The sequence below is a fragment of the Puma concolor genome, chromosome E3 (assembly GCF_028749965.1).
Source record: "Puma concolor isolate L17-30 chromosome E3, mPumCon1.1.hap2, whole genome shotgun sequence".
Classification (NCBI taxonomy): domain Eukaryota; kingdom Metazoa; phylum Chordata; class Mammalia; order Carnivora; family Felidae; genus Puma; species Puma concolor.
The window spans coordinates 6,865,523-6,879,205 of NC_141682.1; the positions used below are offsets into that span (position 1 = coordinate 6,865,523).

Here is a 13,683-nt window from a genome sequence, read left to right on the forward strand (position 1 = left end):
CCCTTGGGACTCAATCCTGACTCTACCTTGTAGGTGGTGTGTGACTCCGAGCCAATTCACTTTCCCCATCGGTGATGGGGGCAAGGATGACCTGAGAGGACGTGCCAAGGTCAGCCGGTCTGCTCTTGGACCTGCCATGGACTCGTCAGGCCCTGGGCCCAGTGTGTCCTCGTACCTATGCCTGCAGAATGCTGTAGTGCTTCCTCTGGGCCCGACCATTCCCTTGCGCGGGAGGCCACTGGAACACATTTGTGGGTCAGCTATGGAAAGCATCCCGGGGCTCCCATGGAGCCCTGTAAACACCACGCACTCTGTTCCAGCTCTGCCGGAAGTCCCCGGGGCCTCCCTTCACCTGCTTCCAAGGCCTCTGTCCATGTCAGCCTCAGTGATGGCGTCTTGGTTCCCCTTGGGCTTGGTCCGGAACTTCTGCCACGGGTGGGGGGTTTCCTCTGCTGGCATCACTTTCAGCCACTGCTTGTAATAAGCTCGGAAGCCATCAATCTTCTCCAAGTAGGTGTTTTTCTCTTTGTACTACAAATGGAAACGCATGGGGTTCAGAGGAGCCATTAGTCATTGCAGGCTACCTGTAGCTAATCCCAAGCCACGGCAGCTGGCTCAGGCCTCAGGGAAGATGTTCTTGCTCCTAGGTGGTTAAAGGGAGAGGGCAGAAGAGTTGTTCGGTCCCTGAGCAGCTTATGTAGAGAGACAAAGCTGCTGTGGGGTAGACCAGACTTCCTCTGCTAACACTCCTTCGAAATACGAGCTGCCGTGCCACACCAGGGACGTCACCCCAGCCCCCCAAGCTAGAATCCTCTAACTCTGCCTCCACAGCCTGAGTGCCTCTCTCCATTCTCAGCACTGCTGTAGTGGTCTCTGGAGAGGCAGGCAGGAAAGGAGCAAACAGCATGAACCTGGCAGATCCCAAAGGAAAGCTGGCAGAGGAATATGTACAAAAAAACCCAAAAAATGTCCAAGTTGAAGACTTACCACATGATGACAAACAGTCTGATTTAAAAGATTCAACCATTCTAAATTTGTATGTATCTCATACAGCCTAAAAGTACATAAAACAAAAACCTGACCATCTCAAATGGAAATACATCACCGTCGTAAGGGAATACAAATGTGATTTCAATCCAATAAGCTTTGGGCCTGTGGTAGTCCGGTGACTTGACTGAACCTGAGAAGACCCCCCGAGGGCCCTACACCACGGAGTAAAGAGATCTACGAACTAGAAGATATTGCAACATGGAGCCAACAAAAGATTAGCATCCAAAATACATAACTCGGAAGAACCAATGAGAAGACTTAACCAACTGTCCAAATACTCCCTGCTGTGCCCTCTGCCAGGCACGCTCTCTACTGCCATCTCATGAATTCTTACTGGGCCTTCAAAATGGCATTCCAGCATTGCACCGGCACGGCTGTCCCTGACCCCATGCCTTGCTGTGTCCCTGCCAACTCCCTACCCCCTGGGATTGTGCTCCTTCCTCCAGGCCACAGCTGCTCTGGAGCCACTCAACACAGAGTCTGGCTCCGTAGACCTAAAATCTGAGCCCCCTACCCCCACCCTGCCCCCGAGCCTGCTCTCTTCAGAACAACAGGGAAAGAAGTGGCCAGGACAAAGCAGATTCTTTCACTGCTGCTGCTGTCCCATTCACTTGACAAACAGACTGTATTAGGCACTGGGCAATGGGCAGGCCCCGGGGAGCCAGCAGAGCCAGGCAGTCTCCAGCTCCAGGGGCTTATGGTTTTGCAAAGGTGAAAGTCACGTGCACGTGTAATGACAGGTTGTGAAGCATGGCAAAAAGGAACAGTGCTGTACGTGATGGGAAGGGGCAGCAGTAGTGGGGCAGCTCTGAGAGAGTCATTCAAACTGAGGCCCACAGGATGAAGAGCCAGTTGTGGGAAAAACGGGAGCCTATCAAGGCAGAGGGAATACAAAAACCCCAAGGCAGGAAAGAGGCCAGTAGGACTGACCGTGAATACAGGGAAGAGTAGCCTAAGATGAAATGAGCCCCAGGGACAGAGACTCACGGGCTGTGTTTTGAAGAATTTGGAATTTCTCCTAAGGGAAGCCACTGACAGTTTAAAGCAACGGAATTCCACCGCTGAAAGGCCGGCCCTAGGGGTGAGGGGAAAGGCAGGGGTGGTTAAAGAGAAGACAGGTGAGTTGGAACTTGGTGCACACACCCGATCAAAGCTGGGTGGGTACTGGGCTGCAAACTCCAGTTGGCGGATGACCACCTCATTCACCGGGACTCTGTTCTGCCTCATGTCCTTCAGGATGTCAATGAGATAGGTGTAGTCCAGCCTCTTGAGGGCGGCGTTGATGAGGGTGCTGTAGATGTGGGTGTTGGGAGTCATCTGGGATTTCTGGAACATCACAGACATACAATCAGCAAGGAGATGGCCACTGTTGGGACAAAGCAGCCTACCGTGCGTGTCAGGCTAGGGGGCTTACCTTGCTGTTCAGGCCTGCTCTGCAGACCAGCAACCAGGGCAAGAAGGGCAGAACCCTGTGGCAACGATGGGCTGTCCTTCCTGCTCCAGGAGGAAAGCGTGTGCCCCCACGTGGCAGGCCCAGCCCACCCAGCTGAGGATCCTACCCTCTCAGCCCTGAAGAACTTGCTCAGAAATCAGTGGACTCGGGCAGTAAACCACGTGCAGACCACCTCTTCGGCTATTGGCTGTAGGTTTACCGCAACCCCTGCCCCCAAAGTTCTGATAGATCCCTGCTCCGGTCATACCTTCCGTCCCTCCAGAACCGGGCCTAGTCTCTCCCCACGACCTCCCTCAATCTCTCCCACCACAGCCACCTTGAAGACTGTCACACCCTCTGCTTTCAATGCCGGCTCCTGCAGCAACTGACCAGGGTCCACTTTCTCTCACATTGGGCCAATGACCATTATACACTTGAAGCTAGAGCATCCCTACTCCCCACCCCCATGCACACTGTTTATGCTGTCTGGGTGCAGAGGCCTGGGGGTTCAGGAGGGCCCAGGCCCTCTCTTCCCAAGTACCCCCCCGCCCCGAATTCTCAGCACCTGGCCTGGCCAGGACCCACTCACCTTCATGTCTGCGAGTAGTCGCAGGCCGTCCCCTGGCCTGTGGCACCCAATGGCCAGGTTGCAGAACGTCTGCAGGTTGGGAAGGATCCCCCTCTTTGCCAGGAGTGGCAGCAGAGCCTGTGGGGACAGACATGGCACTTCTGTAAGCTGTAACCCACCCGGCCCAGCCAGAGCCTTCCCTGGTTGAAGCCCCGGTTGGGTGCTGTAGGCCTCGGGGGCACAGCAATGCTCGGGGGCCTCGCAGCCCCCTCTGCAGCCACGCTAGATGCTGCAGGACTACCCTGCCTTCTCCCCGAACGTGAATGGGAACATGAATCCCTTCACATTCCTGTCTCTGTTCCACTGTCGGTCATCCACCCTGGCCTTCGGCCTTCAGTGTCTAAGGCGGGAGACAGTGCCAACAACAGCGTGGGAAGTAACGGCCGAGGCTGCCCGGGCCAGGGGCTGCGGAAGAAGATGGCCTCGCAGCCTGCCTGGCTCAGGGAGGGGTTCTGTCATGTTTACCTTGTCTAGAAGGTGTGCTCTGCACTGAGGGCCTGAAGGCAGAGGCTGTGTCTCTTCACAAGACACAAGAGCCCACAAGAGCCCAGGTCAGTGCTCTGACAAAAGAGACGTGACAAAGACACATGGACAAAATCCCACAAGGACTCCCGTGTCCCCATCTGTGAAATGGGGAAGCCTTGTACCAGCACAGCCTTGTGGTGCAGCCAGTGAAGAGAGGAAAGGATGGGAAGCTTGTAGAACAGCATTTAACACAGAGGGCTAAATCAGTGTGTGTGTGTCAGGGGTTGTGGCTGAAGGGTGGGCACACTTGGGAGCCACCAGCCTCTTAGGCCACGTGTCCCATGTGCCCCTCAGCAGTGTGAGGATGTTTGATGTCTGCCTCCACCCACCTGGGAGCTCCTCAACGGGGATGGGGAGAGTGGCTGGCTGGTTCACCGTTCGACTGTCAGCTTTGCCCAAGCCCAGGCTCAGGCCCAGGCCCAGAACAGAGGCCCCAGACAGTCTGGCCACCTACTGCAGGAACGGATGACACACCCTGCAGGGGAGCCAGGTCCTGCAGTCAGAAGGTCAGAGGAGGGAAGGGAAAGGAGGGACCGCAGCCTTGAACCTGGTGCCTGCCTCTGAGCCCCTCACCTTCGCCCCCTCCAGATCTCCAAGCTTGCTCTTCTTCCTCATCAGCGTGTTGAAGAACGTCACATCAGCCTCCACCTGGTGCATGTCCAGGACGGTCAGCAGTGAGGACTCCGCGGGACTCCCGGGCTCCACCACCTCAGCAAGCAGTGTGAGGGTTTTGATGTTGGGTCGGAGCCCGTGCTCTGCCATCTTGCCCAGGAAGCCCTCCAGGCCCCCCATCAAGGCTAGCCGGTCAGCCGGGGTGGTCACAGTCCCAAAGGAGACCACAGCTGGGGAGACTGCTCCCAAGGTCAGGAGGTTGGTCTCCGGCCCCCGGGGAGAAGGCTCTGGGGCCAAAGAAGTGAGGGCCACCATGTGGTCAGGCTCTGTCTTGGTTTCCACTTCGGGCTGGGCCTTGCTGGGGCCTCTGGCTTCCTGAGGCTCCAGAGGGCCCTCAAGCACCTGAGAAGGTTCCAGAAACAGCTGCCTCTCCAGGGCCTCCACGTCCAGCCTGACTGACATACCGTCGCCCCCCCGGGCCTGGGCTCTCCTCCTTGCCCGAAACCCACCTGCCAGGGGCTGGAGCAAGACTGTCTCCTCCCTGGGCCTCAGGAGCAGTGCCGAGGCCACCTCCGGGTCCCCCAGGCCGCAGTCTCGAGCTGCCCCCAGAAGCAGGTTGTAGCCATGCTGGCTTGGCTGCAGCCCCAGACTCAGCATCTGCCTCCACACCTACCGGGGAGAGACAAGCTTGGCCCTGTGCTCCTTCTCAGAAAAGCCCTCGGCAGAGCCGGCACAGGGAGTCAACAACCATTCGGTAAATGCAAAGGGCACAGGAAGGAGCTGGGCAGTATCTAATCCAACGCCAGGTTCTAGACAACTGAGAATCCTGAGAATCTGAGGACTCTCTGGAGGACCCCTGTCCTCCCTCTAATTTACCCCAAAACTGTTCTCGCAATTTCATCTCTCTGTCCTCTCCCAAGGCCCCTGTACTGGGAACAGACTTTGCCCCGGGTCTCTGCCTGCCTTCTCTGTACTCCTCTGGGGAGGGACGATCAGAGAGGCTAGGTTCCGGAAGAGTCTAGAATGACTTAAGAACTGGATTTAGTTGTACTTCCTGGGTGCTCACTGTGTGCCCTGCCCCGTGCAGCCTTCTCACACTTCCTGGAGAGCAGGCACAGTGGAAGGGGACTCAACCAGGAAGAGTGCCTCACAAGCTGGCAGCCCTGTTTCCTCTTGAGATCATTTTTATCCCACAGCACAGTGCCTTGCACACTCAAGTGTGTTTTCCACAGAGGACTGCCCTGACCATGTCTGGGTCAGTCTGACACCAAAACCACGCCATTTCTAAGATGCCATGAGATGCCACACAGGGCTCACTGGTCTCACTGCCTTTGTGGGCTCAAAAGAAGGCCACCTTCAGTGGGATGAGAGCTCACATCCGACTTCCTATCCTTGTCAGGGTAAGTGTGCAGACAAGGTAAGGGCTGGTCAGGCCCAGGTGGGTGCAGCTTGCAAGACATCTGCTGCCCATCAGACAGGGATTTAAGAAGGGCAAGGATCTCAGCAGGTACCCCCATGGGAAACGCTGACAGAACTGAGGTTTAGTGGGGGCTTGGGCTCTAAGAGTCAGACGGATGTGGGTTCAAATCCCAGCTCTGCTTCGTAGCTCTGGAACCTTAAGCAAGTTTCTTAACCTCTGTGAGCCTCAGTTTCTTCGTCTGTAAAACGGGGCTATCGGTGCCTAGCTTGAGCAGTTTAATAGGTGCAAAACACAAACCAGCTATTAGCGTTACAAACTACCTCTGACTAGAACAGATCTAGAACAAGGAAAGGGAGGAACAAGATCTTGGCTGATTTTCACTATAAAGCTACTGCTTCCAGGGAGTCTGCAGAAGGAAGGCGAGCTTTTGGTCAGGGCTGTCCCAGGGGACACATGGGCTCACACTCCATGTGGATCAGCCACCTGGGGATCTTGTTGAAATGCTGATCTAGGCGCAGTAGGCCCAGGTGGGGCTGAGACCCTACTTCTCTGGCAAACTCCCAGGTGAAGCTAAGCTGCCAGTCTGTGGGCCCCGCCTTAAGTGGGAGGGCTCTAGGTGAGCTCTGGGTCCTCCCCACCTGTGAGAAGCTACGAAAGCAGCTGTGGTACCATTCCTAATACCACCACCCCACTTCATTGGGGGGGGGGTTCTCTCGGGGGACCTGAGGTGGAATCAGAGCAGTGTGTCTCAACTTCGATGTCCACGAGAATCTCTCAGGATTAAATGTAGACCCCTGGGTCCCACCTGCAGAGATGCTGAGTGGGGGCCTGAGGGAGGTGGGCTGAACAAGCACTCTGGGTAAGTGTGCTATGGGCATTCAGAGACTGTGAGCATAGCCGATCTGAGCTAGCTGCACAGAAGGCCACTCGGTAGAGTGGGAGAGGACTGGCTATGCCCTCACTTGGGGGTCAGCCATGCTGCGTCTGAGGGCCTCCTCTCCCTGCCATCTGTAAAACGGTGGGAAGCCATGTGCTTTGCAGGGGCCAAAATACCACAAATATAAAAACACCCAGCACAGGGCTGTCACAGCCGCTCAAAAGCACACATCATCATCTGCACCTGACACAGGTGCACAGCGGGAGAGGTAGGAAGGCAGAGCTGGGAGGGACAGACCTGCAGGGCATATCGAAAACCCGTCTTCTTGTCCTGGATGCAGCCCATGAGCAGCAAGCTGAAGGTCCTCTCGGTGACTGCATGCCCTTTCTGGACAATTTCCTGGGGGAGGGAACAGAGGTCACACTGAGAACCTGTGGCAGAGCCCAGTCCTGGGCCCGATGGGGCTGACTCAGGGTAGACACTCCTGGCGCACCCCAGGCTGTGCATCCTGAAGAGGTAGGACCTGAATCTGGCTCTAGAGTGGCTCAGAACAAGCTCCTGAGCACAGCCATCCAGCTGCTGCCTGCACTCCGTCCTCCTCTCCTTCCAGGCTGCTCTTCCTGGCCGAAGCGATCACTTTTGTGAAGCCCCTTGGCAAAGACCATCCCCGCAGCCACTTCTGGCCCCTGTGCTTGAGGCACTGGAACTGCACAGAACTGGCTTTAGGTCCCAGCTTCGCCATAGGCCAGCTGTGAGCATGGGAAAGGCATTAAGCTCCCTGGCCTCAGCTTCCTCATCTGTAGAGTGGGGTCACAGGTAGGACGTGCTTTAGAGGACTTTTGGAACAACTCTACCAAAAGGTGTGGGGCCTGCACATGGTACGCGCTCATGGCACTGGCCTCTCCCGGGCTTGTCGGGGTTGGCCAGACTTCCTGAAATTTCTTCCACCACTCAGCACCTCAGAGTCTCCTTAAGCCTGTCTTCCTCTGTCCCTCTTGTGAGCATGGGTGTTCCCACCCTTCCGGTCTGCTGCCGCTCTCCCGTCTCCCCCTCAGTCACCAACTCTTCCATCTCAGTGAGCTTCTAGTTTATGCTCCCTCTTCCTGGACAATCACTGCTCTTTCTGAACTGGGCCCTCTCCCCCATCAGCCAGAGTGACCTTCATAAAATACCAATGCCATCTCTGGACAGGTCAGAGGCCTATTAGCCACACCGCCCTCTTCTGGAAGCTTCAGCCACCAGCCTCTCACACAGCACCCTTTAGAGGGACTTGTCACTCAGGGAGGTCTCCAGACTTGAGACCCCATGATCCTGCCTCTCCCACAGGCCAGGCCGGCTCAAGGCAGCCAACCCAGGGACTGGTCAAAGGCTGTCCCACACCACATGGTACTTAGACACTCCATCGGGTCCTGGCTCCTGCAGTGCGCAGGTGGGACCTCACTGGAGAAGTGAGGAAAAGCATCGGTCAGTCATAGGAAGACTGAGACAGAACTTAAAAGTAGAGAGCAGGCCGGCCCTGAGGGAAGACAACGCTGCCAAGGGTGTGTCCAGTTCTCCTGAGGTTTGGTCGTAGGCACCTAGAGCCTTCCCTGCTTCCCATGAGCCTTTGTCTGGGTGTTAACTCATGTTGATCTCCCTTCACAACCTGAGAGTGCAGAACCACCACCCTGCTCTTGGTCCTCCCTGCTTAAACCTCCCTCACTGTCTCCTTCTCCGGAACTGGAGATAAAAACCCTGCAGCTGGGGAATAAAAGAGGCTGCAGGCCAAAGCCCTGAGGCATTCGGGCCCCTGCTCAGCACTCCCATGAGCCCACTCACCTGCTCCCCTCAAACCTGGCACACTGACCTGCCAGACTCCGCCCTCCCAGAAACCAGGATTTTTCTTCCCACTGCTCTCTCTAGGCAGGAGGCCTGCCCTGCTGGGCGCTGACTTGCCCTCAGCGCTATGAAGCCCCGCCCTCCTCTGCGGCACCACCGAGTCCCGCACAGGGAGACACAGCACACAGCGGCACACACAACCTGCCTGCACAGGGGAGGGGCCTCTTTATGTGTCCCACGAGGCCTCTGAGTTGTGAAGCCACCCCTGACCCCTGCACGAGGGACGCAGCCACAACCTCACACCTGCCACGTGAGACTGGCCCCAAGCGGGGGATGAGGAAGGAAGAGGCACCCTCACCTTGAACACATCGAGGCACATCCTGAGGTCTGCGCACATGGCGGCCATCTTCAGCAGTGCATGGTATGTTTTCAAGTTGAGCTGGAAGTTTCTGGCCTGGAGCTGCTGCCGGAGCTTCAGGGCACTCTGCAGAGCAGAGTCCTTCCAGGGGGACTCAGCGCAGACGTTGAACAGGGCCGTATATGTGGCATCTGAGGGCTCCAGGTCCCGCTTTTTCATCTGCATTGATGGGAAGAAACTTGGAAGTGGCTCTGGGGTCAGCTGGACACACAGGTGACAAGCTGCCCTGAGAGGAAGCTAGAGAGGACTCTGTTCCTCCATTAAACAGGCCCCCAGCAGGGCCTGTGCTAAGGTGGAGCTGAGCAATATGCCAGGGCCTACTTCTCCAAAACCCTGACTCAGCCAGAGGGACTCTGAAAGCTAACCCTGCACTCCAGATGCACCAAAGTCACCCTCCCCATGGCCATCAGCCCACTCTGGGCCTGAGATGCTTTTAGCAGGATCCTCTAGATGCTCCCACCCACTGGCCGACGAGGTCACCTTGACTGTGAAGATCCATGGGGTGGACGTGGTCTGGGGAAAGGTAGGAGGGAACAATCAAACCCCTGCTCCCACATTTCCTGAGTGGTCACGGGCAAGCTAGCTCCTCACTGGAAAAATGGGGGTGATACCATCATCTTGAAAGGCTGTTGCAAGGGCCAGGTAGGAGAGTGGCCCCCACACTAGCAGCACATCTCAGGATCCCCCACCCTGCAGAGTCACACACCCAGGAGTGAGGCTGACGCTGTGCTTATGAAGCCCTCCAGGTGACTGAGGAAGCTCGAGTTTGAGAAGCTCCTGGTAAAGTCAAGTGCTATTTCCCAGACGAAGGCCACCTGACTGAGGGCAGGTGACAAGCTGCTTGCAGAGGAGTGTAAAGAAACTTCTTTTTAGAGTCAGGCTGTTTGGGGCTCAAATCCCAGCTCCAGTGCTCTCAAGCAGGGTAACTCTGGACATAGCACTTTATCTGCCAGGGCCTCCGTTTCCTCCTCTGAAAAATGAGGATGGTGATCCTGACTTTGAGAATGGATGATGCGTGCTCTGTGTGGACTCACATATACAACAGACGTGTATGAGGACTTCCTACAAGCCAGGCACTGGCCACCAGTGGTTACCAGGACAGACACAGCTTGTATTCATTGAGCTCATGCTCTAGACAGGAAGAATCATACCAGACAAATAAGTAACCAACAACAGTAGTAGCAGCTATGAAGGACACCCACAGAAAAATGGAAAAAGAAAACCAGTACAGGTGGGGAGACCTGGCAAACACTACTTTCACCAAGTGACCAAGAAGGTAATGTCATTTGTGATTGGTCCCGTGACACGAAGTGAAGAGGGCACTTCACCTCTGTGATATTCTTTCCCCAAGCCCATAACCCCAACCTCATCACAAGAAAGTACAAATTGATCAAAAAACTAAAAATTGAACTACCCTACGACCCAGCAATTGCACTACTAGGTATTTATCCAAGGGATACAGGTGTGCTATTTCGAAGGGACACATGTACCCCCATGTTTATAGCAGCACTATCAACAATAGCCAAAGGATGGAAAGAGCCCAAATGTCCATTGATGGATGAATGAATAAGATGTGGCATATATATCCAATGGAGTATTATTCGGCAATCAAAGAGAATGAAATCTTGCCATTTGCAACTACATGGATGGAACTGGAGGCTATTATGCTAAGTGAAATTAGTCAGAGAAAGACAAATACCACATGACTTCACTCGTGTGAGGACGTTAAGAGACAAAACAGATGAACATAAGGGAAGGGAAACAAAAATAATATAAAAACAGGGAGGGGGACAAAACATAAGAGACTCATAAATATGGAGAACTGAGAGTTACTGGAGGGGTTGTGGGAGGGGGGATGGGCTAAATGGGTAAGGGGCATTAAGGAATCTACTCCTGAAATCATTGTTGCACTATATGCTAACTAATTTGGATGCAAATTTTAAAAAATAAAAAATAAAATTTAAATTAAAAAAAAAAGTACAAATTGAGAGACATTCTATAAAATCCTTGACCAGCACTCCCTAAATCTGTCAATGTCACAGGGGGAAAAAAAAAGGAAACTCAAAAAAAATAATAATAATCACAAAATGGAGAAGCCAGTATGAGAACCCAGACTGGATACAGGAATAGAAAGAGGATATCAATGGAAAAAGTGGTGAGATCCAAGTAAAGTCTGGAGTTTGGTTAACAGTAATGTGCCAGTGGTGGTTTCTTAGTTTTGACAAATGTACCTTCACTATGTAAGATGTTAATATGGGGATTAGCTAGGTGAGAGGTATTTGGGAACACATATCTTTGTAGCTTTTTTATAAATCTAAACTTATTCCAAAATAAAAAGTTTATTGGGGAAAAAAAGCAGCAAATTGATAGAGAATAAAAAGAATGAACGGATCTTCTCCGAGGTGACATGTGCCAATTCCCTTAAGGATCCCCGAAGTGTAAGGAAGTGCCTGCTACTGGACTGTTTACCAAGAACCACAATAAATACCCTCTCGCCCCACCTGCCCCTCACTTACCACCTGAATGCTCGTTGCTGGCTAGCTGATCATGTCTTTCTACACCATGGTATTTAATTAGGTTTTTTAGAGGACATGTTACTTTATCATTTGTAACCACAACTCTTCCCCCTTGCTTCCAGCCAGGGATCATCAGGCCTACAGTAAGAGCATCCCAAATGACCAGCCGAGGGCTGCCAACAAGTCCTGCTGGGAGAAAGGATGCTCCCAGCTTCTGGCTCCAAGAGAGGATGGGGTCTCTTATACTGGAGTCTACTATCCTCTTTGGCAAAGCTCTCTCCTGACTCACAAAAGAAACAGCGTCCTGGCTCTGCGAGTGATAAATACAACACAAGAAGTGGATGAATATAAAGTAAAATCATCTTCCAAGAGAAGTAAAAGCCCTTTTTTTCTGAAAGAAGGGTGTGCATGTGCATAGAGCGTCGGGGGTAAGGAGGAGAAACAAACTGGGGGTGGGTAGCAGTGGAAAAGGAAGAGGTTGGGTGGCGCCTGCCCTGGTCGGAGGACTTACAAATTCATGTAATCTTCCAAGACCACCTCCAATTTACAGATGATGAAACAGAGGCTGGGAAGGTTAAACGGGCTGGGAAGGTTAAATGGTCTGACCAGGGTAATGCACCAGCAGGTGACATCTCATGATATGCACCCAGCTCCTTTTGACTCTAAAGCCCATGCTCTTTGGAGCATTACCCCTCTGGCCCCGTGCCCCAGCCCCCACTCACATCATTGTAGAGCCTGAAGGCCTTCTTCAGGTATCCGGCTCGCCCGCAGCCCCCGATCAGCACCGTGTAGTTGCATTCGAGGGGCTGGAGTCGCTCCTCCTTCAGCATCTGCCTCTCAAACAGCTCCAGGGCCTCTGCCAGCTGGCGGGGGGGGGGGGGGGGGGGGGGGGGGCGGGGGGGCATGGAAGGGGGCTCAGGTCAGCCTCAGAGACCCTCAGCAAAAGGGAAGGAGACTGAGACTGAGGGACCCTCCCAGGCGTGCCCAGGAGCCACACATCCGCTCTGGGCCTCTGCCACCAGCTTCTTGGTTCCTGTGCTCTGCAACAAGGGAGCTTCGTGGTGGCCAGGAAGAAAAGCCCCCTAAACTCCCACCACCTACAAAAGCTCTCAGCCCCCTTGCCATGCCTGCCTTCCCTCCAGCCAGATGTTAAAGTCCTCAAAGGCTGGGCCATGTCTTTGCCTGTCTGTGGGCCTAGAGTGGAGCCAGGCCTCATCCTCAGTAAGTCCTCAGAAAATATTAATTCTGCAGATCCTGGAATCTGCCCTCCCCCTCCTTCCTTGGTGACCCCATCTGTAGTGCCAGCCCCCTGGGTCTAAGCTGGATGGGAGACTGGGTTCTGGCCAGTTTGGTAGGTACACTCAGGGCCACTGTGCTGCACAATCACAGGGGGCCATTCACAGCAGCAGCCTCCTGAGATGGCACAAGACGGCAGCCCTGAATGACTAGCTTCCTCTGGCTGCAAATCCCCTTGGCCCATAGTCGTCTCTACCCCATCCCTACTCCTATACCACCCCCTTTAAATCCTCAATTCACTCCTTTACAACTTAATTATTTTCTTTGTCCATCGGTTCAGCCAGTAATTACTGAATCCTACTATGTACCAGGCAAAGTCTATTCGCTGGGATACAGCTATGAACAAGAGGGAGATCCCTCATGGAACACATCTTCTAGTGTGGAAAGAGACACCAAATGAGATAACTAAGAAAAATATACACTGTGTCAAATGGTGATAGGTTTTAAAACAAAAATAAAGCAAGCAGTGCCAAAAGAAGGGTATGGGAGATTCAGTTTTAGATGTGACAGCCAAGCAGGGCCTCAACCAGAAGATGACAGAACAGCGATCTGAAGGAGGCGAGGGAAGGAACCATGCAGCTATCTGAGAAAACAGCCAGTGCAAAAGGCTTGAGGCAGGAGTCTCCCTGCGAGTTGGAGAAGCAGAGAGGAGGCCAGAATGGCTGTGGCACAGTGAGAGAGGGGGAGATGAGTGGAAAGCTAAGGAGGGTGGAAGGTAGATCTTGCAGCCTTCATAAGCTATTGTGAGGCTTTGACTTCTCTGTTTCTCAACTTTTCGTTATGGAGAAGTTCAAACAGGGGTCCCTGGGTGGTTCAGTTTGTTAAGCATCTGACTTTTGATTTCGGCTCAGGTCGTGATCTTGCAGTAAGTGAGATCGAACCCCGCGTCAGGCTCTGTACTGACAGCGCGGAGCCTGCTTGGGATTCTCCCTCTCCCTTTCTCTCTCTGCCCCTCCTTTGCTCACACTCTCTCTCTCTCTCTCTCAAGATAAATAAACGTTAAAAAAAAAGAAAAGAAAGAAAAGTTCAAACGCACACAAAAGAGAATAGAACTACAATGATGATGAATGTTCAGCCAATCTTGTTTCACC

General features: G+C 53.6%; 1 protein-coding gene across 4 annotated transcripts in view; it reads right to left on the bottom strand.

Annotated features, from left to right (window-relative positions):
* Positions 1-41: 41 nt before the first annotated feature.
* LOC112860139 (ATP synthase F(0) complex subunit f, mitochondrial) overlaps positions 42-13,683 on the bottom strand; it is a 47,471-nt gene continuing 33,829 nt past the window's right edge. For all 4 annotated transcript variants that reach the window (XM_086691917.1, XM_086691915.1, XM_025923372.2 and 1 more), the window contains 7 exons: positions 12,019-12,159; positions 8,721-8,939; positions 6,842-6,943; positions 4,209-4,916; positions 3,072-3,188; positions 2,194-2,376; positions 42-531 (listed from right to left, as the gene is read on the bottom strand). In XM_086691917.1, coding sequence (XP_086548043.1) covers positions 349-531; positions 2,194-2,376; positions 3,072-3,188; positions 4,209-4,916; positions 6,842-6,943; positions 8,721-8,939; positions 12,019-12,159 — 1,653 coding nt within the window. In that variant the 3' untranslated portion in view covers positions 42-348. The remainder of the gene's footprint in view (positions 532-2,193; positions 2,377-3,071; positions 3,189-4,208; positions 4,917-6,841; positions 6,944-8,720; positions 8,940-12,018; positions 12,160-13,683) is intronic.